Source organism: Coregonus clupeaformis, chromosome 6 (assembly GCF_020615455.1).
Source record: "Coregonus clupeaformis isolate EN_2021a chromosome 6, ASM2061545v1, whole genome shotgun sequence".
Taxonomy (NCBI): domain Eukaryota; kingdom Metazoa; phylum Chordata; class Actinopteri; order Salmoniformes; family Salmonidae; genus Coregonus; species Coregonus clupeaformis.
This window is the reverse complement of record NC_059197.1, coordinates 45938678-45966351: the sequence shown is the minus strand read 5'-3', so window position 1 is coordinate 45966351 and position 27674 is coordinate 45938678. Positions and strand designations below refer to the sequence as shown.

General features: G+C 47.9%; 1 protein-coding gene across 2 annotated transcripts; it reads right to left on the bottom strand.

The window, feature by feature from the left end:
• Positions 1–335: 335 nt before the first annotated feature.
• Positions 336–20610, bottom strand: LOC121567457 (smoothelin-like protein 2). Of its 2 annotated transcripts, none has more exons than XM_041877504.1 (10): positions 20443–20610; positions 19290–20033; positions 4831–4912; positions 4481–4723; positions 4283–4345; positions 4105–4171; positions 3818–3961; positions 3386–3506; positions 2255–2406; positions 336–1355 (listed from the first exon to the last, which is right to left on the bottom strand). In XM_041877504.1, exons 2-10 carry the CDS (start codon positions 19824–19826, stop codon positions 1229–1231), a joined length of 1536 nt encoding a protein of 511 aa, XP_041733438.1. In that variant the 5' UTR covers positions 19827–20033; positions 20443–20610; the 3' UTR covers positions 336–1228. The 2 variants fall into 2 exon arrangements, with proteins under 2 accessions (XP_041733438.1, XP_041733437.1); XM_041877503.1 differs by having other exon boundaries at positions 3386–3509; positions 20443–20607.
• Positions 20611–27674: the final 7064 nt, after the last annotated feature.

The window sequence follows — 27674 nt, the reverse complement described above, 5'->3', positions numbered from 1 at the left end:
TGTAACCCCAAAAAATGCTTCACTGAGTTCAAGTAATAGACACATTGAATTCATATTAGTTGACAACTCAACCAAATGTAAATCAAAACTACATGTTGAATTTACTTCTGTGCCCAGTGTGAAGAATATATTAAGGTTTTGATTTTGTCCAAAGTAATGGTAAGAAAAATCAGGTAAATTGATGAAGCACACTTTCTTTAACCTGTATAGATTATGTATTTTGGATGTTTTCAGACTTATTATTTTCTTAGTGCACTAATATTACAAAAAGTTAACTCAAGTTAATTAATTAGCTGACAGCCCTACTATAAAATGATGACATAAAAAAACAAAGGTATGTGTGAAACAAGTGACAATTTATTTAGGATTTATTATTGTCTCTTTTTTTGTCTATGAAAATCAAATAAAATCACAACCATAACAATAACACTATAAGAACATAGACCGTTTTACCTTTGCATGTAGTGGGTACATATGTGCAGTTCATCTTCGCAGTTCTAGCTCCTTAAATAGCAAACCTTTCAACTTTATAGTGAGTGTACTTGGGTTCCTCTGTTTGGCTGATGTTAAGGCACACTTTGGTATAGCTTTTCTATTGTGCTGCAATGCAAGGCCTTTTGTGGACACATTCGGGTCTGAGAAACCACAGTAGGACAATAAAGTAAATGATGCCTGAACAAATACAACTCTAGAAGGAACCAAATGATGATAACATCCTATTTAGACTGATCCACAGTGTCAATCCTCTGGATCCTCAGTCCTTTGTCCTTGGTCCAGTGTTATAGGCCTACTGTTCAAGTCCTCTTGCAGCTTCTTCAAAGGGACTAGGTTTTCTCCCCAGCAAAGAGTTGATTCCGCAACCTGTCCCATTCTCTCAAACAGCAACTGTGCCAATATAAGCCTTAAACATGGTCGGTCAACATCAAAAATGGAGAAAGATCCTTCCTTTCTCTGAAACGTAGCACAGACTTTCAGGGAATAAACACCCAGCCACTCATACACAAACAGGGATAATATAGCTTTTTTTTATTTGTGAATAGCTGTGAGTACTCAACATTGCAGAGTGAAACATCTCTCAAACTTGAGAAATACTTGTAATACTCTGTCCATTCCAGCAGGGGGAAGTGTAGTCTTTCAGTGTGCATTGCTGCTGTCCCTGTAGGCAAGAGAGTGGTGGTAGTGGTGGTGGGGTAGTGATGTCGTCAAGTAGCTGCCAGGTCATCGTTCATCACTCAAACTTGCGCAGGTGGTTGTACATGGACTGGACGTAGGTAAAGACACACATGGGGTCCGGCTTGCGCCCCATCACCATCATGTCCTCCACCTCGATGAGCCGGTCACAGCCCGCCTTCTCCCTGTATCAGACAGAGGGCACAGCACAAGTCAGGAGGAGTCTAGGACTATCTATGTCATTCCTTAGTTAACGGGGCTGATATATCATTAGCCTGTTTTCCCAACTCATATCTATGGTCATTCGGTGTTGTTGGCAAGACAGCACAAACAGACCTGGGACCAGGCTAATAGATCACATGGAACAATGTGGACTAATTTGTGGTATTGTACAGAAGCTCATGTGTTAGAACTATCTCTGCATATGGTTAGATGCACACATGATTTTGATCAATGTTTTTTCTGTGTACTGTATGTATCCATGTGTCAGGAGGATCATGAGAGGCTGTGTTGCAGCAGTGGTGTTGTTAGTAGTGAGGTCAGGCTGGAGGAAGCAGAGCAGAGGGAAGAGAAGAGAAGAGGAGGTTAGTGTGGGGAGAGGAGAGGGTATTCTCTGGTAGCGGCTGCCTTGCTGGCTTAACGTGCGGGCTACAGACACTCTTTACCAAGATGCAACAGAAACATTGTAAGATCATCTCAGTGGTACAATCGTTTATGTATCAACGCTATTAATGGAATCTGAAAGTGATTCCATTCATGTTATTTCTATTTGTATGGTGGCCAGGGACACTGTGACTCTAAATGTATTTACGCAGGTAACTTGGGTTCGCCATTATAACAAGCACAGCATAGTAGTGTTCTTTGCTTAACCAAACCAAGAGGAGAGCGACACTGGAAATGCACATGAATAGGCCGATACATAAAACATTGTACAACTGAGATGATCTTACAATGTTTCTACATAATGAATGGATGAATCATTCCAACATGATTCAAGACAGAAGAGCATGGGTGTGTGTATAATGCTCAGAAATACTATACAGGACATATAGATAACGCTTATTACAATGTAAAAGTCACTTACTCTGCTGTTCCGAAGGCCAGCTCAAAGTTGTGTTTGCGGTCAGCAGGCGTCAGCACGTTGTAGTCATACTCAGTGGGGAAGAAGGAATGGACCAGGGCACAGAAGGCCATGCCATCACTCCAACTGGACGAGAAGTTCTGGATGTCTATGTTCTGGGGTCAGAGAGACAGAGTTAGGAGTGTGTGGTTGTGTGTGCGTGTGCGCGTGTGTGTCTGGACTGTACATGTCTGAGTCTGTGTGGTGTATTTCCACATGTGTTTAGTGAGGGAATACGGAGACACTGTAAAAGAGACTTAAGAATAAATCAGACATACGAAAAATGCCAATAAAAATGATTGGCTACCTATTCTAACGTCATGAAATGTCCTCTCCCAGAGGAGGAATGCTGAATGGTTTTTTATCCTCAATTCCTCTCCCTGCGTCCCTCTCTCTCTCCAATTGGACATGCTTTCAGAACTGTGTAATTTCACGGTTTTTGTGTCCTTAGCCTAGCCTAGCCTATAAAAGCCTCAGCGTGTCAGTGGGAAAATACAACTTGTCATGTTTGTCGAGCGCCAGTCAGGTCTCTAATTTGAGTGTGAGGAGGAGCTGCCTGCGGGAAGCAGCCGGTGCTGTTTGCTCTGCGAGGCCGGCCTTGGCCGTGACAGCTCTCTGTTTAACCAGAGCCACATGGACAGACTGGCACAGCTGCTGCTGCAGAGTGAATGACAGAGTGAAGCCAACGACCCTAGCACTGAGCCGTAACTCAAAACACTCACGCACAGACACGGATATGCATGTTCACACACAGACACATACACACACACACACACACACACACACACACACACACACACACACACACACACAACGTTCAATATACTACAATAATACGCTTAGTTCAGTATGCAGCATAACCATGGCAATGTGCTTCTCATTAACACATTAAAGACATTAAGACTGCTCCTGTGTTGTGGATTTCAGGTGACCAGATGACAGTTCCATATTCATCATCTTTGTTACTGGCTGCTATGGGGCTGTATTCATAATGGGGGACCTGATCCTAGATCAGCCTCTACTCTGAGGTGCTTTGTGAATACGGCCCAGGTCTCTGTTCCGGTGTGTAGCTGTGTTCTGTCACCACAATCTCACCTGGTATCCTATGGTTTTGGAGCGGCACCACTCCAGAAGAATCTGCTTGATGCTGCTGGCACTGGACACACCAAAGCTCTGAGAACGCTTCAGTTTGGGCTTGGAGTCCATGGGCTTGGGTCTACTGAGAGGAGCGGGGACAGGGGTCAACAAGATGAGCCAGAAAACATGACAGAGGTCATGTCCCCATTCTCTGCCTTTCTCCCGAAGTGTACACTTGCACACTCCCCGTCGTTGGGTGGTGTTCTTCTACCATTGTTAAATCCATGAGAGAGTGTGTGCAAGGGTAGAGAATTGGGACGCAGCCGAAGTATGAGTTAAGAATTACCCAGAAGAAAGGAGGGATAATATGAGGGAAAGGAGAGAACCTATCAGTTTAGGGATGGATGGATGGGATAGAAAGAGAGATGGTGGGAGGAGAGAGGGTGGTACCTGCTGGCTTCAGAATCCAGCCTTTCAAATATGGACCGGCGGGCCTGAGCTCCAAGGTTGCGCGGCAACGTCTGTGACCTCACCAGCTCCCGCCTCCGCTCCACTCCCCTCCCAAAGGACATGTCCCCGCCCGCATCTTCCACCCTGCAGGTCGGAGAACGGAGGAGTGTCATACATCAACTTGGGCCACAATGAGGCCATTCCAAATGGCAAATGGGTTATCGCATGTGGGTTAAAGCATGGACTATCTCAATTCTCTAGGACTGAGTAAAGAATAGTTCACTCACCTGTCCGTGTTGTGTTGGATGAGGCCAGAGTAAGTCACTGACTTCAGGGGAGCAGACGAGGACTTTTCTGCAAATGACAAATCAAAGAACATATAAGGAAACTGTGGGAATAAAACATTGTGTGAGTCTAGTTAGTTCCAGTTCTAGTAACAAGCCTGACTTGATAGATCCCTCTTACCTGACAGTCGAGGAGAGCCCAGACCTCGGCTGAGACTGGGGGTCCATGTCTTCATAGAAGACACTGAACAACATAAAATACAAAGTGTAACAAAGGATATTATGGCTTATGGAGCAGAAGAACCATAGAAGGATATAGAAGTCGAGAGTTCAAATATTTGGTCTGGACAGCTTTTAGCTGATGTCTGGTCTCTCATACCTGGTTGAATGGGGAATTCTGGGATGGCTTGAGGCTGGTTGTTGTCAGTAGGCTCTGATACAGACGAGGGCTGAGAGCGTACAGGACTGGTGGGAGATTCACTCTTCATAACTGAGGGGTCAGCCGTTTTGGTTGTGGCGGTGATGGGTAGGTGTGGCATCCGCATGGCAACAGGGTCCGTGTTTTCATACGGGACATTGTTATTGGCTGGTGAGCTCTTTCCATGTGACACTGTTGAGTTTTCTGATTGGACAAGCATTGAGAAAATAAATCCCCTCATACAGTACATGGATGGCAAGTATGGCTGTATTTCTACTGTAGCTGAGATGGTAGATTAGAACAGCCATTACCTGGGTCAGTAGAGTGTCCATTCTCCAGTCCAGGGGATACAGGGGCTGGATCCACCTCTATTGGCTCCTCACGTTCAATACTCTACAGGACACAGAGAGAGAATCACATGAACACCCCCCACAGTACTCCGGTGTCACAGTATCTTAACAACAATATTTTGATGACAGGCCCTTTAAACATGTGAATAACCTTTGGATTACAAAATATGCATGTTATCTGTGACATCATCAGAGCAAGCCATTTTTATCGAATTAAATCCTTCCCCAACGTTACATCTATTACTTTCATTAGTAAGTGACTGGCACTCAGTACACTGTGTGCCTGACTAACCAGCCAATCCACAGAGGAGCCTTTCAGAAAGACAACCAGGAAGTGACTGAGGGCTGTGTGATTTGTCTGTGGAGGATGTGTCATGTTTCTTTCTTGCTCTTTCTTGCTCTTTTTCTCTCTCACACATACTCACACACGTACGTGTGCATGCAAGCACGCACACACACACATGCGCACACACACATACAATGCAAGTTATTATATACAGTTATTATCAAAGAAAGGGTACATTCTTCCCAGTGAAAATAAAGTCAATAATTGAGCTGTAGGGGAGAGAGGAGCCAGGTGACCTCAGCAGAGAGGAATGCTGCTGTTGCTGGGTTGTGTGTGTGTGTGTGTGTGTGTGTGTATGTGTGTTACTGCATTAGGAGGGCTGAGGGGAGCAGGGAGCTGGGAACAGCTGGCTGTCCCACTGGGAGAAGGTGATTTGGGGAGACAGATTTCCCCGCCTCAACCATGGAAGCCCCTGAGCCCCGATCAACCCTGATGCTCTGGCTGAAACCCAAAGCTCCTCCTGGCTTGGTGTGTCCCAGTTATGGAAACTTTCTGTACTAAGTCACGCTTCTCCTCCTGTCCGAATGGGCCACCAGGCACGTGTGTGAGACTGTGGTGCTCTGGGCCTGAAGATAAAAGTAGGCAAATCTTTTCGGGTAATAACGATCGAACGTAGAGGGTATCCTCGGTTGAATCTGATCTCGGACCAAAGTTAATGCAGCTGAACTTTATGGACGACAAAAGGAAGGCACTTTTCAAATCATGTATCTTTTGTCTTTGTGCATCTCAAACGCTAAAACAGTGTGGAGCTCAACCTAGTGTGTGCAGTCAGCTCTGCTGTCATCAGCTGCCCAGATACAATGCTATATTTAAGAGGATGACCAGGAATCAAGGCACACCCCACAGAGCAACACCCACACACGCACCCACACACTCTCACGCACGCACAAGCACCCACACACTATCACGCACACGCACCCACACACTCTCACGCACATGCACCAATTCTCCACACAACACAGGCAGGAGCACACAAAAGCCCCTCTCTCCGCCTTCCTGGAACGACAAATCCCCCGGTCCCTGAGAGTGCGTCATCGAATTATCAGTGGGGAACTATAAAATATTTAGAGGAAATCGTGAAATGAAGTAGAAAATGTGGAAAAGCCCTCAGTCTGCTACACTGACTCATGGGATGACATTTGACAATGGGGGCATGTTGTGAGAACACTGGGCTGGGGAGTTGAGTGGGGTGGGGGTATGACAGTATGTGTCACTCAGGATTTTGGGCACAGTGTTGGGCACAGAAACAAAGATAGCCAGCTCTTATGGACAACAACACCCTGCCATACAATAAGCCTCATTAATAGGAATATTCACATTTTCCATTGATCACATACAAATGCTTTCCAACACAGGACGTTGTTCTATGAATGCTTCACAACACAGCTGTCTCAGTTACCATTTCCACACCAAACACACAAACAAACAAAATAGAAGGAAATATCTATGTATAAACAATGCTATTGTAGACTATGGTAAACAGCATGCAAACACATGCTTTCAATGTACCGTCATGATAATTTAATAAGACAATTAGAGGGATAGAAATATATTGTGACTAAAAGGTGCATTACTCATCCAGGTGTGTACAGTACATTATCACATATTTAACGAACTCTGCACCGCCTTCAAATTAACAAAACCAACACACACAAGCACAACACACATAACTGCACACACACACACACACACACACACACACACACACACACACACACACACACACACACACACACAGCCATCAGAGCTGTTCAGAGCCCTGAGCCCTGAGAGCAAGCAGACAGTACAGTTATAGTGGGCCTCTCATCACAGGCCTATAAAATGGGTATTTTCTCTGTCATTTCCTTGTAGAACAGGGAAATCCTCATGGAGGGAGAGACACACAAAACCACCTGTTCTTCAAAAGACCCACAAAGCCTGCAATTTCGCAGGGAGACCCAGGCCGGTGCCTTGGTCCTACAGAAACGGAGGGGGCCCTTTGTACACTTTCTTTACATCACCTGACTACAGGGGCCCCTGCCTTATCTGATGGGTGTGTGTGGGAGCGAGGCTGTTTGGCCGAGCACGCACACACACGCGCGCACGCACTCACACACTCACACACTCACACACAGGCCCTTGTATTAAGCTAACTGGGCACGCATTCCCTTCTCAAGTGCGTCAGCGAGCCTCCCTCCTTTAATCCCCCTATAAACCTGCTTCAGTAGCTCTCCTCTGTTACTGGGATTTTCCAGGGTTTCAGTCACAAGGCAGGGTCCATAAAATGCTGTCAAAGGTTAAGAGTAGATATACCCCAATGTCACTGACGTACAGATAAGATAACCTTATGTTCCGGTCAGGGGCTGGATGTCACGGAAGACAATGTACCATTGATTGTGTGCCGCATGCGGCAATGTAAGATTGTGCGTGTGTGCTGCAGAAAGACATGTAGGATGTGTGTGTGTGTGTTTGTGATGCGGAAGTCCATGTAAGATTGAGAGTGCGTAAGGGGACGGGGAGGGAAGGGAGATGGGACCGACTCACCGACTCCCCAGGACAGCACAGCAGTTGGCACCCAAGAACTTCGACATCTCCAAGATCTAAGAGCTTTAGTAGTCTGCTCTCGGGTTACAAGGCACAAGCTGCGGAAGACATCGGTATCCCAGCCTCCCAACACCAAAACAAATCAATACAACCTGGTGATATGATATGACTGTTTGATGATTCAATCAGCTAAGTTACAGGTGCTAGGACACATGCTCCGATCTGACGCTCACCAAAAACAGCACACCCTCTCTAGTCCATACAGTATGGCTGCATGAAAAACATTGAGTCAAACCAGTGCACACAAGTCTAATACAAACACTAATTCGTACTATACGTTTGCTGTTATTGTCTGTCTGTTTGAAAATGTTTTAATGTATAAATAAATACAATAATAATAAAACAAACACTATTTCTCCCTCCCTCCCTGAGTGTCACGACTTCCGCCGAGGCTGCCTCCCCTCCTTGTTTGGGCAGGTTTCGGCGTTCGTCGTCACTGGCTTACTAGCTACTGCCGATCCCATTCTCATCACCCCACTTGTCATGTCCTGTCTTGTCAATCACACACACCTGGTGCTCATTCCCCTAATTAGTATATGTATACAGTGGGGGAAAAAAGTATTTAGTCAGCCACCAATTGTGCAAGTTCTCCCACTTAAAAAGATGAGAGAGACCTGTAATTTTCATCATAGGTACACGTCAACTATGACAGACAAAATGAGAATTTTCTTTCCAGAAAATCACATTGTAGGATTTTTAATGAATTTATTTGCAAATTATGGTGGGAAATAAGTATTTGGTCAATAACAAAAGTTTCTCAATACTTTGTTATATACCCTTTGTTGGCAATGACACAGGTCAAAAGTCTTCACAAGGTTTTCACACACTGTTGCTGGTATTTTGGCCCATTCCTCCATGCAGATCTCCTCTAGAGCAGTGATGTTTTGGGGCTGTTGCTTGGCAACACGGACTTTCAACTCCCTCCAAAGATTTTCTATGGGGTTGAGATCTGGAGACTGGCTAGGCCACTCCAGGACCTTGAAATGCTTCTTACGAAGCCACTCCTTCGTTGCCCGGGCGGTGTGTTTGGGATCATTGTCATGCTGAAAGACCCAGCCACGTTTCATCTTCAATGCCCTTGCTGATGGAAGGAGGTTTTCACTCAAAATCTCACGATACATGGCCCCATTCATTCTTTCCTTTACACGGATCAGTCGCCCTGGTCCCTTTGCAGAAAAACAGCCCCAAAGCATGATGTTTCCACCCCCATGCTTCACAGTAGGCATGGTGTTCTTTGGATGCAACTCAGCATTCTTTGTCCTCCAAACACGACGAGTTGAGTTTTTACCAAAAGTTCTATTTTGGTTTCATCTGACCATATGACATTCTCCCAATCCTCTTCTGGATCATCCAAATGCACTCTAGCAAACTTCAGACGGGCCTGGACATGTACTGGCTTAAGCAGGGGGACACGTCTGGCACTGCAGGATTTGAGTCCCTGGCGGCGTAGTGTGTTACTGATTGAAGGCTTTGTTACTTTGGTCCCAGCTCTCTGCAGGTCATTCACTAGGTCCCCCCGTGTGGTTCTGGGATTTTTGCTCACCGTTCTTGTGATCATTTTGACCCCACGGGGTGAGATCTTGCGTGGAGCCCCAGATCAAGGGAGTTTATCAGTGGTCTTGTATGTCTTCCATTTCCTAATAATTGCTCCCACAGTTGATTTCTTCAAACCAAGCTGCTTACCTATTGCAGATTCAGTCTTCCCAGCCTGGTGCAGGTCTACAATTTTGTTTCTGGTGTCCTTTGACAGCTCTTTGGTCTTGGCCATAGTGGAGTTTGGAGTGTGACTGTTTGAGGTTGTGGACAGGTGTCTTTTATACTGATAACAAGTTCAAACAGGTGCCATTAATACAGGTAACGAGTGGAGGACAGAGGAGCCTCTTAAAGAAGAAGTTACAGGTCTGTGAGAGCCAGAAATCTTGCTTGTTTGTAGGTGACCAAATACTTATTTTCCACCATAATTTGCAAATAAATTCATAAAAAATCCTACAATGTGATTTTCTGGATTTTTTTTCCTCAATTTGTCTGTCATAGTTGACGTGTACCTATGATGAAAATTACAGGCCTCTCTCATCTTTTTAAGTGGGAGAACTTGCACAATTGGTGGCTGACTAAATACTTTTTTTCCCCACTGTAAGTGTTCCCTCTGTTCCCCTTGTCTTTGTGAGTGATTGTTTCATTGTGAGTGCGAGGAGCTCGGTTGAGCTACTCTTCCATTTGTTATTGCCAAGGTGGAATATTTCCCTTGTGATAGTTTTGTTTTGACGCTGGGTGCGTTTTATTTATGTAAACGGAATAAACTCTGGACTTCGGTGTTTTACCTCCTGCACCTGACTCCTTCATTCACACCTCATCACAGAATCACTCACCCGCTGAATGGAGTCAGCAGGAGAAGACCGCATGCCTGGAGTTGTGGCAAGGGTCCAGGAGCATTCCTCGATGCTGGCCAGCTTGGGAGAAGCGATGGATCGGGTTCTTCAGGTGGTACAACGCCTGGAGAAGAGAGGACCCGATCTATCGAGACCAGCTGGTCAACCTGATCCAACCACCTACACCCCAGCCCCTGGAGGGATCCAGATATCCCGGCCACCGGCGTTTGATGGGACGGCAGCACGATGTAAGGGATTTCCGCTCCAACTAGAGTTGTATTTCTCCAGCATCAGGCCGGCGCCACTGGAGCGGGAGAAGGTATCCGTCCTCATTTCCTGCCTTTGTGGGAGAGCCCTGGAGTGGGCCAACGCGGTGTGGAACGAGGACTACGGGGAGTTTGCTCGCCTCTTTTGGGCCATTTTCGATCACCCGCCTGAGGGTCGAGAGGCGGGCGAACGACTGGTCCATCTGAGGCAGGGGACGAGGACCGCACAGGACTACGTGCTGGAGTTCCGGACGCTGGCAGCAGGGTCTGGGTGGAATGAGCGGGCCCTGACCGACCATTTCCGGTGCCACCTAAGGGAGGACGTCCGACGGGAGCTAGCCTGCCGTGATGCCATGCTATCGTTCTCCCAACTGGTGGACATGGCCATCCGGCTGGACAATCTGCTAGCAGCCAGAGGACGTCCTGGTAGGGTCTGCCCGTTCCCACTCCGGACGACTCTGCCCCCGAGCAGATGGAGCTGGGGGGAGCCGCCGGTCGAGAGAGCGCAGGAGGACAGCGACAGTGCCACTCTGGTGGCACGAAGGGGCAATCCACCTCACGTCGCAGTCAACGTTCCTTTGGGTCTGGAGGCGGTAGGCAGTGTACTCACGCATCACCCCAGGTAACGAACACCCAAACTTGTTCAGAGCCCTTAGCGGCGCACTGTACCTTATCTATCTCCTTTCCCGATCACCTGGTAGTTTCCCAGTGTAAGGCGCTAGTCGATTCAGGCGCAGCTGGGAACATTATGGACAGGGCATTTGCACGCCGTCAAGGCATTTCATTGGTTCCCCTATCCATTCCACTCCCCATCAGAGCACTTGATAGTCGACCATTAGGGTCCGGGTTTGTTAAGGAAGTTACTGTACCAGTCACCATGATCACCCAGGAGACTCATTGTGAGCAGGTTACTTTTTCTATTATTGAGTCTCCTGCTTTCGCTGTGGTATTGGGCCTCCTGTAGCTCAGTTGGTAGAGCATTGCGCTTGCAATGCCAGGGTTGTGGGTTCGATTCCCACGGGGGGGCAGTATGAAAAATGTATGCACTCACTAACTGTAAATCGCTCTGGATAAGAGTGTCTGCTAAATGACTAAAATGTAAAAATGTAATGTATTAGGTATCCCTTGGCTAGCACTCCACAACCACACCTTCTCATGGCCACAGAGGGTTCTCACGGGGTGGTTGCAAGAGTGTCAGGGTAGGTGTCTAGGTGTTTCCGTTGGTGCAACCATGGTGGAAAGTCCAGACGGTACCTCCACCATGCGCATTCCCCTCGATCTGGCGCACGCGTTTTCAAAGACGCAGGCGACAAAATTACCACCTCATTGGGCGGGGGATTGCGCGATAAACCTTCGGGTAGACGCTGTACCTCCCAGGAGTCATGTGTACCCCCTGTCGCAGGCTGAAAAGGAGGCCATGGAAACATACGTCACCGAGTCCCTGGGCCAGGGGTATATACGTCCCTCCACTTCACCCGCTTCCTCAAGTTTCTTCTTTGTGAAGAAGAAAGACGGCGGTCTGCGCCCGTGCATTGATTATCGATCACTGAACAAGGAGACGATAAGATTTAGCTATCCTCTCCTCCTCATTCCTTCAGTGATTGAGTCAATGCATGGGATGCGCTTCTTCACCAAATTAGATCTCAGGAGTGCATACAACCTGGTGCGTTTTCGGGAGGGGGATGAGTGGAAGACAGCATTCAGCACAACCACGGGGCATTATGAATACCTGGTGATGCCCTACGGTTTGATGAATGCTCCATCCATCTTCCAGTCCTTTGTGAACGAGGTGTTTCGGGACATGCTTGGTCGCGGTGTGGTGGTCTACATCGATGACATCCTGGTGTATTCCGCCACGCACGCCGAGCATGTGTCCCTGGTTCGCAAAGTGCTGGCCCAACTGTTGGAAAATTACCTTTACGCCAAGGCAGAGAAGTGTATGTTTTTCCAGCAGTCCGTCTCCTTCCTCGGATACCGCATTACCACCTCAGGTGTGGAGATGGAGGGAGATCGCATTTCAGCCGTGCGTAATTGGCCAACTCCAACCACGGTTAAGGAGGTGCAGCGCTTCCTTGGCTTCACAGCTCCCATTACATCCCTGTTGAAGGGTGGGCTGGTCTGCTGAGACTGACCTGGCCTTCAGTAGACTGTGGGGTCTGTTCACCTCAGCCCCGGTACTGGCCAACCCCGATCCATCACTACCGTTCATAGTGGAGGTGGATGCTTCTGAGGTAGGGATAGGCACTGTCCTATCTCAACGCTCTGGCACGCCACCCAAGCTCCGCCCCTATGCCTTATTCTCTAAGAAGCTCAGTCCGGCGGAGCAGAACTATGACGTTGGTGATCGGGAGCTGTTGGCTGTTGTCCGAGCTTTGACCGTGTGGAGGCATTGGCTCGAAGGGGCGAAACACCCTTTCCTCGTCTGGACGGACCACCGTAACCTGGAGTACATCCGGGCAGCGAGGAGGCTGAATCCTCTCCAGGCCAGGTGGGCCCTATTCTTCACCCGGTTTGAGTTTACACTGTCATACATTCCGGGTACGAAGAACGTGAAGGCAGACGCACTGTCCTGGCTGTATGACACAGAGGAGAGGCCCAGAGACAACACCCCCATACTCCCGGCCTCCTCCATTGTGGCGCCGGTAGTATGGGCGATGGACGCAGATATAGAGCAGGCATTACGCACAGATCCATCTCCACCTCAGTGTCCAGCTGGGCTGCGGTACGTGCCTGCTCTTATCCGTGATCGGCTGATCTTCTGGGCACACACGTCACCCTCCTCTGGTCACCCAGGTATCGGTCGTACAGTGCGCTGCCTGACCGGAAAGTACTGGTGGCCTACCTTGGCTAAAGACGTGAGGGTGTACGTCTCCTCCTGCTCGGTGTGCGCCCAGAGTAAGGCACCTAGGCACTTCCCATCGGGTAAGTTACAACATTTACCAGTTCCACAACGACCATGGTCTCACCTAAGTGTTGATTTTTTTGACTGATCTTCCCCTCTCCCAAGGTAACACAACCATCCTGGTCGTTGTGGACTGCTTTTCCAAGTCCTGCCGCCTCCTTCCTCTGCCCGGTCTCACCACGGCCCTGCAAACTGCGGAGGCCCTGTTTACTCACGTCTATAAGTGTTCCCTCTGCCCCCGTTGTAGAATACATTGTAGAATAATAGTGAAGACATCGAAACTATGAAATAACACATATGGAATCATGTAGTAACCAAAAAAGTGTTAAACAAATCAAAATATATATTATCTTTGAGATTCTTCAAATAGCCACCCTTTGCCTTGATGACATCTTTGCACACTCTTGGCATTCTCTCAACCAGCTTCATCAGGTAGTCATGAAGCTGGAATGGTGGCACCTTAATTGGGGAGGATGGGCTCGTGGTAATGGCTGGAGCAGAATTAGTGGAATGGTATCAAATACATCAAACACATGGTTTCCATGTGGTTGATGCCATTCCACATGCTCCGTTCCAGCCATTATTATGAGCCGTCCTCCCATTAGCAGCCTGTGTGCATACGTGCACATCATGAGCCAATGATCACAAATAGTAATTTGGTTTGGAGCAGGATTAGTGCTTTTTTCCCCCCATTCATACAATCTATCCATCAGACTATACTAGACTGTGGCGAACACACGCACCCATGGCACTGCAAGGTAAACCAAGCAATCTGTTAGTAATTGCATGTTTGAACAACAGTGCAGAGGACTGAGGTTGAGTAATGTTAATAGTGGGAGTGGGGGTCCTGTATTGTAGGGAGTGGAGAGAGTATATGATGGTGGTGTATTGTGTGTGTGTGTGTGAGTTTACGTGTAGCAGTGACAGGGAGGATTGGCTTTTAGCTGATTTTACGGGTCCTGATAGTAGAACCTAAGAGTGCTCTGCTCCTCTTTTAGAAGTCCTCTCCGTGTATGACAGTATGTGTGTGTGTAGCGTATGTAATGGGATCCTACCATTGGAGGTGTGTTGAGTGCAGGACGCAGTGGGGGTTGTTTGTGCGTGCAAGGTGTGCGTCTGTGTTTGCTCACGTTGACAGCGTGAGCGTGCTCTGACGCAGTTTCCACTGATAAAGTCTCACACGTCTTAACCTTCCTCCCCTCCCCTGCTGTCGGTTCACATGCCCTGAAGATGCCTCAGTCTGAGAGAAGACACACACACACACACGCATGCACCCAGGCATGCACACACAGCCCACATGAACACAACCCAGCCCAGGGCAGGGACAGGGCAGGACAGTGCGGGTCCTAACGGTTCACACTGTGGTCCTGTGTTATGTAGTTACGCTAACTGTCAAAGATAACATTGTGACCTGGGTAGAATCTATCCAGTTCATCTTCTAATAGGGAACAGCCGCTCTCTCCTCAACTGGAGTACGCTGAGGAATGTAGTGAACGTGCGGTTCGAGGTGTACAGGTGTGGTCTGTCTGCGAAAGCATGCCTGTGTGTGAGTGTACTTGAGTGAATTCTGACGCATGCTACAAGGGGAGCAGAGGTGAAGAGGAGGTGAGGAAGGGAGGAAGGGAGGAGAGGAGGAGAGGGCCCTGACTCACTCCTGAAGCCCAGAGAAGGAGTGTGGAGTCTAGGGATGACTGGGTCCTGGGTGAGGAGGACGAAGAGGAGGACGAGGGAGGAGGAGGGGGAGGGGAGGAGGGAAGAGGAGGAGGATTCCTGTCTAGTATTGTCAGAGCAGCAGCCCTGATCAGCACAGTGGTTGAGGCTCATAGATTCAACACATCTCTCTCTGAAGAGGAGTATCAAAAATCCTAGTGAAACCAACTACCTGTCCTCCTCGGACTCTGGGGGACCTGGTGTGTGCTCAAGGGGACTGAGGGGAACGTCTGATGAATTGTGCTCAGCCACGTAAGACTGCATAAAAACAGGGCCTAGTTAGGACCAGAGGGCTCCATAGAGGCTCTGCTCATGAGAGAGACGGGGAGAGAGGGAGGGAGTAAAAAGAGAGAGAAAGAGAGGGAGGGAGACTCATATCTGCATCAGTGTCAGGTGTCCAGGGCACAGTCGAGCACAGGTGGAGATGTACAGTAACCAACCCTATAGTGAAAGTGGAGTCCCAGGGCAGGCCCGCACATATCCTAATTTGCTGTGCTCTCTCAGTGAAGCGACGCTTAACTCCAGGGCTGCAAAACCATCTTCAGATGTGCCTGGAGGTCCCGAGCGCAATCAGCTCCCTCCCTCAGACCTGCTGAAACAGCCCCATCGGACTTTACGAGGCCAACATCCTGTACGGTCTCTCTCTATCTCTCATTGGCCGTGTCTAGACTTGACAGTTCATGCAGCTTTTGTATTCTGATCATAGAGTTCTGGTCATGGAATTCCGAACACGTCTACACCTACATTTAAATGTGTCTACCGTGTCCACATTGTGTCCGGATTCCCTTTTCCCGTACTATATTCAAATGCAGTATGCATTCTGCAAACAGTGGAACAGGCTAAATCTGATAACACAACAACAGCAACTTGATGGCAGTAGCCAACTACTGAAGCTAACTAGCCAGCTAACCTATGAAACTAGCCAGCAAGCTAACTAGCAAAGCTAAAGGGATTGCAAACATGTTAGCATAACTCTGGCCAAACAAAAAAATGTTTTTCTAAATAAGCTAGCTGGATAGCATTTATGAGGCCAGCAAACACGTTCCTCACACGCTAGGAATGTATTTCCTTCAATGTTTAATGAAGAAAGGTGCCTCTTACTCCCAAAACACACGTTTTCTGGAGACTTGTGGGCGGAGAGCTGATGTTGTCGCCCACTGTATGTGCTTTCAGCAGCCTGATTGTGTCCAGACCGAGGAGAATTCCCCACACAATGCATCTGTGACCACCTCCTGAGGTGGTTAGGGAGATCTGAACACAATCCGACCTTAATGCGACTTTTCTGCGTCTAGACCTGTCTTTTCAATGCGATCTTCATACTCTGATAGCAGAAATCGCATGTAAGTGTCAAGTGTAGACAGGGCCATTGAGGCTGAAAGGTGTTGATGTGGCTGTAGAGGAAATCTGAAAAGCATAGCGTTTCCCTGTTGAGTTCTGGGTACATGTAAATATTAACTAGAATAGATTTACACGCACACCAATGAATAGATTTGCATTGGATCAATAGACGAGGAACTCACATTAGTTTTCTACAGTATTATGATCCAATCTCTGTCTGGTTGTTTGGAAATTTGAAGAAAAAGGTTTGGGCCACCCACAAAAAGGGGATCTCCAACAATCTATTATGAGAAACAAAGGACCTCTGTTTCATACTAACTAAAAATTTTACATAGATAAGAATCCTCAGATGCTTTACTACATACTTTGTTAAGATGAGGCATATGACATCAGTGTGTATGTGTGTGTGTGTGTGTGTGTGCACATGTGTATGTGTGTGTGTTTGTTGTGTCTATGGCTGTGGGTGAGCAGTCACAGTTAACAGTCAACATCCGTGCCAGAGTGTCAAGGGTTAGTTTGCTACAGAAAGCAGCTGTGAGTTTACAACCAAGACACAACAAAGAACCTCAGAGCTGAGAGGAAAAACTCAGAATCAAATAAAGAGTCCCGTGTACTTCAGTTGGTAGAGCATGGCGTTTGCAACGCCAGGGTTGTGGGTTCGATTCCCACGGGGGGCCAGTATGAAAATGTATGCACTCACTAACTGTAAGTTGCTCTGGATAAGAGCGTCTGCTAAAATGACAACAACAACAAAAAACTTTTTTTTAAATCACCAAAAACATTCCCAAATCAAATTGTATTTGCCACGCCGAATACAACAGGTGTAGACATTACCGTGAAATGCTTACTTACAGCCCTTAACCAACAATGCATTTATTTTTTAATAAAAAAGTAAAATAAAACAACAACAAAAAAGTGTTGAGAAAAAAAGAGCAGAAGTCTCCTGAGTGGCGCAGTGGTCTAAGGCACTGCATCGCAGTGCTAACTGTGCCACTAGAGATCCTGGTTCGAATCCAGGCTCTGTCGCTGCCGGCCGCGACCGGGAGACTCATGGGCGGCGCACAATTGGCCCAGCGTTGTCCAGGGTAGGGGAGGGAATGGCCGGCAGGGATGTAGCTCAGTTGATAGAGCATGGCGTTTGCAACGCCAGGGTTGTGGGTTCGATTCCCACAGGGGGCCAGTATAAAAAAATATGTATTCACTAACTGTAAGTCGCTCTGGATAAGAGCGTCTGCTAAATGACTAAAAATGTAAAATGTAAATGTAAAGTAAAATAAAATAACAGTAGGGAGGCTATATACATGGGGGTACCGGTGCAGTCAATGTGCGGGAGCACCGGCTAGTTGAGGTAGTTGAGGTAATATGGAGGTAACAGAGTAGCAGCAGCGTTAAAAGATGGGGTGGGGGGGTAGTGCAAATAGTCCGGGTAGCCATGATTAGCTGTTCAGGAATCTTATGGCTTGGAGGTAGAAGCTGTTGAGAAGCCTTTTGGACCTAGACTTGGCGCTCCAGTACCGCTTGCCGTGCGGTAGCAGAGAGAACAGTCTATGCTAGGGTGGCTGGAGTCTTTGACAATTTTGAGGGCCTTCCTCTGACACCGCCTGTTATAGAGGTCCTGGATGGCAGGAAGCTTGGCCCCAGTGATGTACTGGGCCGTACGCACTACCCTCTGTAGTGCTTTGCGGTCGGAGGGCGAGCAGTTGCCATACCAGGCGGTGATGCAACCAGTCAGGATGCTCTCGATGGTGCAGCTGTATAACTTTTTGAGCATCTGAAGACCCATGCCAAATCTTTTCAGTCTCCTGAGGGGGAATAGGCTTTGTCGTGCCCTCTTCACGACTGTCTTGGTGTGTTTGGACCATGATAGGTCGTTGGTGATGTGGACACCAAGGAACTTGAAGCTCTCAACCTGTTCCACTACAGCACCGTCGATGAGAATGGGGGCGTGCTCAGTCCTCTTTTTTTCCCCCTGTAGTCCACAATCATCTCAATCACTGAGTTCCCACCCAAACCTCATCAACAAGTGTCAAACTGTACAGTACCTTAGAACTGACCAACTACGACAGCATTAGCTTTCATCAACTGTAACAAAGTACACTTGTTTGTCTTCAGTCCCTCACATATTAGTCAAATGTCCCAATGACAGTCCCGATAGGGGTAAGTGAGAAACAGTGTACTGTGTTTATATTTGTTACTAGTAAAACTGAAGGACACGATTCAAAATGTTGCGCAAGCTGTGTTGCCACTCAACAAAGAGAATAGTGGGAGAAGATTCATGAGCAACATGTTGTCAGCAGCATGATAGCAGTATATGTGCAAAAGAAAAAGAACCATTCATCACAGAGGGAGAGAGAAAAAGGGAGAGAGAGAGAAAGAGAGAGAGACTCCTCCCATGATCTATCACTCTCAGGAAAGAGAGATCTAGTGCTACAAGAACAGCTTCTTTCTCAGACTGCAGAGATTGGACGGACATTAGAATAAGCAATTACTTCTACCAAAATGTTCAGCGATGGGAAATTATCCTGATTGCTTTCATCTGGTATCTACTCTGCTTGCGTGTCTAAATATTAAGTTGAATATGACGAGTTTCCCCACCGCTGTCAAAGCTCTGACATCATCCCAGTGAAGTAGCCAAGAAAGTCTATTCAATCCCCATATCATGATTTAGTATAAACACACTCTGGAGACTGGATGAACCATTGCACAGTCTTGACAGTCTCTCAGAACCACATACTGTCACCACCACAGAATTAAATACAACACATTAATTTATCCCTGATCAAGATGGCTGCCATTATCAGCCCATTCTAGAGTTCTGGAGGTTCATGACATAGTCTACTGCTCTAATGTACCTCTATGTTCCCCATAACCCCAACCCATTCTCCTCAGTGTATAAGGCTACTCACATTAGTCTTGCTGGACACAGCGAAGGTAGCTCGGCTGGAGAAGCGGGCGGCGGTTGGGCTGGAGGCCGAGCCCGAGGCTGACCCGGTCAGGGCTCCCATGCTGGGGCCACCAGCAGGGCTGGTGGGGGAGGTGGAGGGGGACTGGGGGCTCGCCCCCTCCTGGCTGCTGCTGTGTGTCTGGGCCTGGATGGAGGCTGGCTGGTGCTGGTTGTTGTTGTTGTTAGTCATCAGGGCGCCTCTGTCGCACACTGACCCAGTGAGGAGCTCTACCTGATGTGTAAGGGCCTCCAGCTGGCTCCGGAGCTGCCGGTTCTCCTGCTGCAGCTGGGCCACAGCCCGGCCTAGGGGGCCCTCGCTGGTGTGGGCCGTCGCCCCCTCCAGACGTCGCTCCACGCCCTGCTTGAAGGCGCTCACATCCACGTGGATCTCACGCACAGCATCCCTCAGTGTGGCCTCGTAGCGGGCGAGCGCGGCACACACAGTCTCGCCCTCCGGAGAAGAGCCCTCTCTCATGGCTGTCAGAGGACCTGTGTCCATCTCTGCTCTACTGCCTCCAGTCCCTATGTTCCTCACTGGGTCTTCTCTGCTCTCTCTGGGGCTGCTCCCTCCACACTACTCCTCCTGTCTGAGTGTCCCAGACACATGCACTTTGAATGGAGATTGGGGAGAATTCTGTCTTGTCAGCTGCAGTTGAACTTTTCAGGTCCCATTCGCTCCAGGAGGTCCCTCAGGGTATCCTCTATCCTGCGAAGTCAAAGCTCACATTTATAAGCCTGCTACGACACACTGAATGACAATACTGAGGTCTATCGAAACGCAAACACTATTCAAACATGACAGACTCTAAAAGAAGTGAAGTGAATCAGTAGAAAAATGACACAATCTGTGTTGAAGCCAGGCATGTGACAAGGCTGTTGTGAATTAAACCAGTGAGGTAATTGTAACTTAGTTTCTGAGTGTACAGTGTGTGTGTGTGTCTGAGAGACAGAGACAGAGACAGAGACAGAGACAGAGACAGAGAGAGAGAGAGAGAGAGAGAGAGAGAGAGAGAGAGAGAGAGAGAGAGAGAGAGAGAGAGAGAGAGAGAGAGAGAGAGAGAGAGAGAGAGAGAGAGAGAGAGAGAGAGAGAGAGAGAGATAGTAGTAACCCATACGCAAGTTCAGCTCTCGAGCTCCGATATAGTATTCTCCCTCAGCGCTGGCCAGCTATGAGTGTCTGCTCTGCTCGGCTTTAAAACACTCCTCTCTCTCACACACTCACTCAGGTTAATCTCCCTCTTCTCCACTGGTCAGGGGGAGGGAGCAGGAATACAGAAGAGGGAGGGAAAGAGGGAGGGAAAGAGGGAGGGAGGGAGGGAGGGAGGGAGGGAGGGAGGGAGGTGGGCTAGATTTCCTCTTTATCCCACCCAGCACTCTGTGAACTGTGGAAGGAATCATCTGTGTTGATGTTGCCTTTCCCCTTCCTCCTCCTCCTCCTCCTCCTCCTCCTCCTCCCAGACCCTTCCTCCTCCTAGTGTATTTGTGTCACTCTCTCACCGAGTGAACTTTTAACAGCAGGACGTTCAATCAGCATTCTCTCTCTCTCTCTCTCTCTGTCTTTCTCTCTCTGATCTCATTCCTCTCGGTTCCAAGTCTTGTCAATCACGCCGGCTGTCTCCCTCTTTTAGCAGCGCTGTTATAGATCAGGGGGGAAACTGACGCTTTCTTCCTCCCCCCATGCCTCTCTCTTTCCCCCTCTCTCTTTCTCTCTAATAGTATTATTATAGGTGGGTGGACAAGATAAGAGAGATAAGACAGGATAAATAAACCTGTGAGATTACTTTTAATGAGAGAGAGATTGACGGGCAAGATAATGATTGACTTCAGGTAATCTGTGAAAATATACATCCAGGTAGTGGAAAATGCCTTTCTCTGTGAGTATTCCATTGTATAGTTGTATTGTGATGTGAACAATTATTGCTAAAATTGTATTTTCAAAGTGGGTAGTGATAAAAGCTGTGTTTGAGCCTGGTGAGTGAAGGGTAGGGCTGCACCCCTCTTCTCGTCCCCTCCCCCGCGTAACAGGACCCTAGCAGAGCAAACATTCCATATCAGATTGGAGAGTGAGTGAGTGGGGGTCTGGCTGGGATGGTTGGATGGGTGGCTGGGTTGGGGGGCACAATGCTTGACAGACCAACACTGCCCTGCACCACCATCACAATGAGAGCAGACGGACAGACACAAATAACTTTACATTCCACCCCACTGTTTACTGTAAACACAGGGGGGTTGGAGGGGGGCTTGGGAGGGGGGTGATTTACGATGGCAGACTGACTGTCCACCCTGGACATCCCTCCTTCCCTCCATCCCTAATTCCCTCCCTCCCTCCATCCATCCCTAATTCCCTTCCTCCCTCCATCCCTAATTCCCTCCCTCCCTCCATCCCTAATTCCCTTCCTCCCTCCATCCCTAATTCCCTCCCTCCCTCATACCCCAGGCCTTATGTAAGTCTGCCTGGCTGAGACACAGCAGCCAGCTACCACAGGGACCACAGTCTACAGTAACCTGGTTAAACTAGACTGAATGCTGTGCTCACCATTGTTTCAATTGAGTGCAGCATTCAGGCTGCTTTAACCAGGCTAGATATGCAGGGGTGAGAAGAAAGAGAACTCCCAACAACTCCTATCCTGTCAATGTGTGTTAATTGAATCTGGATAAATCATGGCAAATACACTGCTCAAAAAAATAAAGGGAACACTAAAATAACACATCCTAGATCTGAATGAATGAAATAATCTTATTAAATACTTTTTTCTTTACACAGTTGAATGTGCTGACAACAAAATCACACAAAAATTATCAATGGAAATCAAATGTTTCAACCCATGGAGGTCTGGATTTGGAGTCACCCTCAAAATTAAAGTGGAAAACCACACTACAGGCTGATCCAACTTTGATGTAATGTCCTTAAAACAAGTCAAAATGAGGCTCAGTAGTGTGTGTGGCCTCCACGTGCCTGTATGACCTCCCTACAACGCCTGGGCATGCTCCTGATGAGGTGGCGAATGGTCTCCTGAGGGATCTCCTCCCAGACCTGGACTAAAGCATCCGCCAACTCCTGGACAGTCTGTGGTGCAACGTGGCGTTGGTGGATGGAGCGAGACATGATGTCCCAGATGTGCTCAATTGGATTCAGGTCTGGGAACGGGCAGGCCAGTCCATAGCATCAATGCCTTCCTCTTGCAGGAACTGCTGACACACTCCAGCCACATGAGGTCTAGCATTGTCTTGCATTAGGAGGAACCCAGGGCCAACCGCACCAGCATATGGTCTCACAAGGGGTCTGAGGATCTCATCTCGGTACCTAATGGCAGTCAGGCTACCTCTGGCGAGCACATGGAGGGCTGTGCAGCCCCCCAAAGAAATGCCACCCCACACCATGACTGACCCACCGCCAAACCGGTCATGCTGGAGGATGTTGCAGGCAGCAGAACGTTCTCCATGGCGTCTCCAGACTCTGTCACGTCTGTCACGTGCTCAGTGTGAACCTGCTTTCATCTGTGAAGAGCTCAGGGCGCCAGTGGCGAATTTGCCAATCTTGGTGTTCTCTGGCAAATGCCAAACGTCCTGCACGGTGTTGGGCTGTAAGCACAACCCCCACCTGTGGACGTCGGGCCCTCATACCACCCTCATGGAGTCTGTTTCTGACCGTTTGAGCAGACACATGCACATTTGTGGCCTGCTGGAGGTCATTTTGCAGGGCTCTGGCAGTGCTCCTCCTGCTCCTCCTTGCACAAAGGCGGAGGTAGCGGTCCTGCTGCTGGGTTGTTGCCCTCCTACGGCCTCCTCCACGTCTCCTGATGTACTGGCCTCCATGCTCTGGACACTACGCTGACAGACACAGCAAACCTTCTTGCCACAGCTCGCATTGATGTGCCATCCTGGATGAGCTGCACTACCTGAGCCAATTGTGTGGGTTGTAGACTCCGTCTCATGCTACCACTAGAGTGAAAGCACCGCCAGCATTCAAAAGTGACCAAAACATCAGCCAGGAAGCATAGGAACTGAGAAGTGGTCTGTGGTCACCACCTGCAAAACCAGTCCTTTATTGGGGGGTGTCTTGCTAATTGCCTATAATTTCCACCTGTTGTCTATTCCATTTGCACAACAGCATGTGAAATGTATTGTCAATCAGTGTTGCTTCCTAAGTGGACAGTATGATTTCACAGAAGTGTGATTGACTTGGAGTTACATTGTGTTGTTTAAGTGTTCCCTTTATTTTTTTGAGCAGTGTACATTTACTTCACCGATACTTGAAAATGAATTAGTGGACTGGAAATGAATAAAATCCACTTGCCATTCTCCAAACAATGTCTCTCACTCCCTGAGTTGCTGGGGCAAGAGCAGCTGCTTTTTTCAGTGTTTTCATAATTACTAAATATGATTGAGCTCCTGGGGTGACGTCAGCCCTGTTGCAGTGCTGCTCAGCTCTGCTCAGGTCGTAAAAGTCAGACGTGATTAGTGGGACGAACCAAGGGAGTTCACAGACTTTGTTGTGCTCTGCTTATCCACAACAAGTGTTTGTTATTGTACCTGAATCCCTAACCCTCTAACACTCTAGTCTGCTGTGCTTCTGTTTGCTTTCAGCCTTATCAGTGTAGTATGGAGAGTGAGGGGCCCAATGAAGTCAGTGCGAGTAGTGCATGGTGCTTGACGAAATGAACGGATGTTTGTGGTTCGTGGTTCAGCTCTGGACCTCACCGGGCTGCTGAAGAAAGGGCTCTTTGATGTAAAACTGAGATCCCCGATAGCGATAACCAGCTTAGGTTAGGTATTGCGTAATCCAGTAGTAGTGAGACAAAAGCAGGAAGTCAGAGAGACAAGAAAAACATGACACATGCAGTGTCACACGCCTGTTCCTACACTCTGCACTAGCTTCATTTCAGGGAATCGTGTTGGGACCCATATCACATGATGACACTTGCTGTATAATATGTGTCATACATTACCAACCCCACTTCTTACAGACAGTGGGATCCAGAGATACTGTCTGTGCTACATCCAGTCTTTATACAGAGTTTCAGTTAACCGAGTCCACACTATTAGTAAAACAATAGTGAAACATAGCATGGATTCAGTAGCATGAGCGGAAATAGTCAAGATTTCGATTCCATGTCAGCCTGGGGATCAGTGAGAGAGGACAGAGGAAAGAGGTTGTGTTTTGTGAGGGGTAAAGTATGGTGACCTCTGACCTCAGAGTACTGGAAGCAGGTCAGTTGCTACAGTACCTTTGCTATTCTATTCTTGACATCAACACTTCAATATATTAGTCAACATATTATCAAAACAGTTGATTCATTAAGTTAATAATAACCTCAGTTAACCCAGAACTAAAGTCTCACGTAATTCGGCAGCTGCTTAATTAAGTTCTGGGTCCATATGTATTAAGAGAAGAGATGAAGCGATGCTAGAACGAGGAGCAGAACCAGAACGAGGAGCTCCACCCTCTCTCTTTGCAGGCAAGTCTACGGGCCGAATGTCCCCTCCCTTTCTGAAATTCAAAAGATGCTAACACCTGCTAAATCGTGATTTGGCCAAATAACCAGTGACAGAAAAACCCAAGCACCCGAACTATTGCTGCTCGTTAACTATCGGTGCCCATAGTATAAAGACAGATCTACGGTACCATTTATGTTTACGTAGTCTGCCTATTAAGATTAAGTTAGTAAGGATAGTAATCGGCGTGTAGTATCAACATTATTAATCTCTTCAGAGGGTGCCAGGCTAAACCACATTCCTATGTCCCCTGTCATTTCTCCTCCCCACCCCTCCAACTGATGGTTTTGAGCTGTAAACATTAACAAGGAGCGCTGAAGCTTGCCCACAGAGCAGGGCTGCGTCACTACACTATTGTACACAAACATGTCTGTCCACTCTCTCTCTTTCTCTCTGCACTCAAACTCCCATTACAATGCCCAGTGTCCACATGGAGGCCAGCACTAGTCTCTGAACTAGACAAGCCCTCCTCAGCCAGAGCAAATGCCATGCAAGCACCTCTTTGTCTTCATGTATTTACGAAGCGTCTCAGAGTAGGAGTGCTGATCTAGGATCAGGTCCCCCCTCTTATTCCTTATGATTTACAAGGCAAAACAGATCCTAGATCAGCATTCCTACTCTGAGATGCTTTGTGAATACAGGCACAGAGCTGCATGCGCTCAGCAGGGCACAACATTGTGGAACATTCAGACTGAAATACTGTATATGAACAAACATGCCTCTCTGATATGTAAGGGAACACATCAGCTCTATTCATTATATTTCTATCGGCAATGTTCCATAATGTTTGCCTACTGAACGTGTCCCAGACGTCTGACTGAGGGATGGACAGAGGGAGGGAGGAAGAGAGTGAAGGAATGCCCGGATGCCTCTCCTGTCTCCTGGGAAAATGTAAAATACCTGCTGGCTTTCGACCACCGAGACAGCCTGTTGACCTACTGATCCTTCCGAAACAAAAGCCAATTTCTCTCTCTTTACCACATCGGCTGTGCTGTGGTTTCCCCGAAAAAAAGCCTGCATGGATGTGATGATATGCAGACCAAAAAGAATAACAGGCAGCTAATGATGTCATCATCACTTCAAAGTAAATCTAATTAAGTGCACATGGAGCCAAGACAGAGAGAGAGAGAGAGAGAGAGAGAGAGAGAGAGAGAGAGAGAGAGAGAGAGAGAGAGAGAGAGAGAGAGAGAGAGAGAGAGAGAGAGAGAGACGCAATCTTAGAAAAAAGGTGCTATCTAGAACCTTAAAGGGTTATTCGGCTGTTCCCATAGGATAATCCTTTGAATAACCCTTTTTGGTTGCAGGTAGAACTCTTTTGGTTCCAGGTAGAACCCTTTTGAGAACCCAAAAGGGTTCTACCTGGAACCAAAAAGGGTCCTCCTATGGGGACAGCTGAAGAACCCTTTTGGAACCCTTTTTTCTAAGAGTGTAGAGAAGAGAGAAAGAGAGAGAAGAGTGAGAAAGAGAGAGAGCGGGGAAGTATCCTAATAAAATGTATTTAATGTTACTAGCGTTTAATGTTTATGGCACAGTTTCTGAGGTACGTGCAGAGACATCCCGCGATGAGGTGGATTGAGAGGTTGGATGCATAACCCCAACCCTGTAAAACACTCTCTACACTGAACATCCCCCTACGCAGTGCATGAGAAGGTGACAAATATAATCAAATCCCTATAGGGGAGTTTAACTTAATCTAAAATGGAAAATATTGTCACATATCCTCCATACATAGCCTAAAGACAAGTGGACTAGTATTGCATTATACGCTATCAGAGAGATACCGGTTGTCTGGGAGACCTGGAGGAGTGGAGGAGAGGAGGAGCAGAGGGGGGCACATTCCACAAACCCCAGCCAACCTCCTGAGATCACTGGCTCCGAATAATTACAGCCCTGTTCCCCCCCGCTTCTAGAGTCGGGATGGGCTGAGCCATACCTCCCGTATCCTCACACACACACACACACACAGATGTGGGCACACACATGCACACACATTCATGCAAACACACACACAAAAAAAGGTCTACACTTGTTGTATTCACACGTGACCAATACGATTTCATTTGATTTGACATGCAAACACACATGCACGTGTAGCGCATGGAGTGTGGCCACTTGCGCAGCTGAATTGTTAACTTTTTGGTGCCTGCTGACCGGTAAGATGCTTCGGGAGGGCGGTCACGTGTGCTAGCAAAGCAGAGGTCTGGGGTTCGAGCCTCGATGTGAGCTGAATCAGGAGGAAGTGGTACTCGCTAAGCATGCAGCGTGACGTCCATTACACACACACACACACACACACCGTGTCACTCTGTCATCCTCACAATCAATACAAATACTCACCACGTTTAAGATATCCTCAGAGACAGGAAAAGACAATGACCAGACACACACAGGCTCAGTGGAAAGTGGCAAATCATGAATGAGAGATGAGTCACCTCCTTAGGCCTGCACTAGGGGAAAGGGGGGAAACAGACTAGCCCCTAATATCAACACACTGTGTACTCTCAGTCCACTGTCTCCAAGAGGCTGGATGTAATTGTGAGAGCTGGATTGCATGTGAAAGACCGTGACACACACACACAGGAACACACATGTGCACACACACACTGAACCACACACGCTGAACCTTACCCGTGTGCCAATTGCTATCCGTCTGTGTGCAGCTTCAACAAAAACCGATACTTCAGTGATGATGGATTCTCAAGGAAGTGAACAGTGCTGATGTCATACTCCCAGGCCGAGCCAAAATACATCTCTGTCATATCCATCAATTGTTCCCCACAATCTGCTCTCCTATATCACAACCTTCTCTCAGGCCTCCCTCCTCTGGCAGCCAGACAGGCCCTGATTCAGC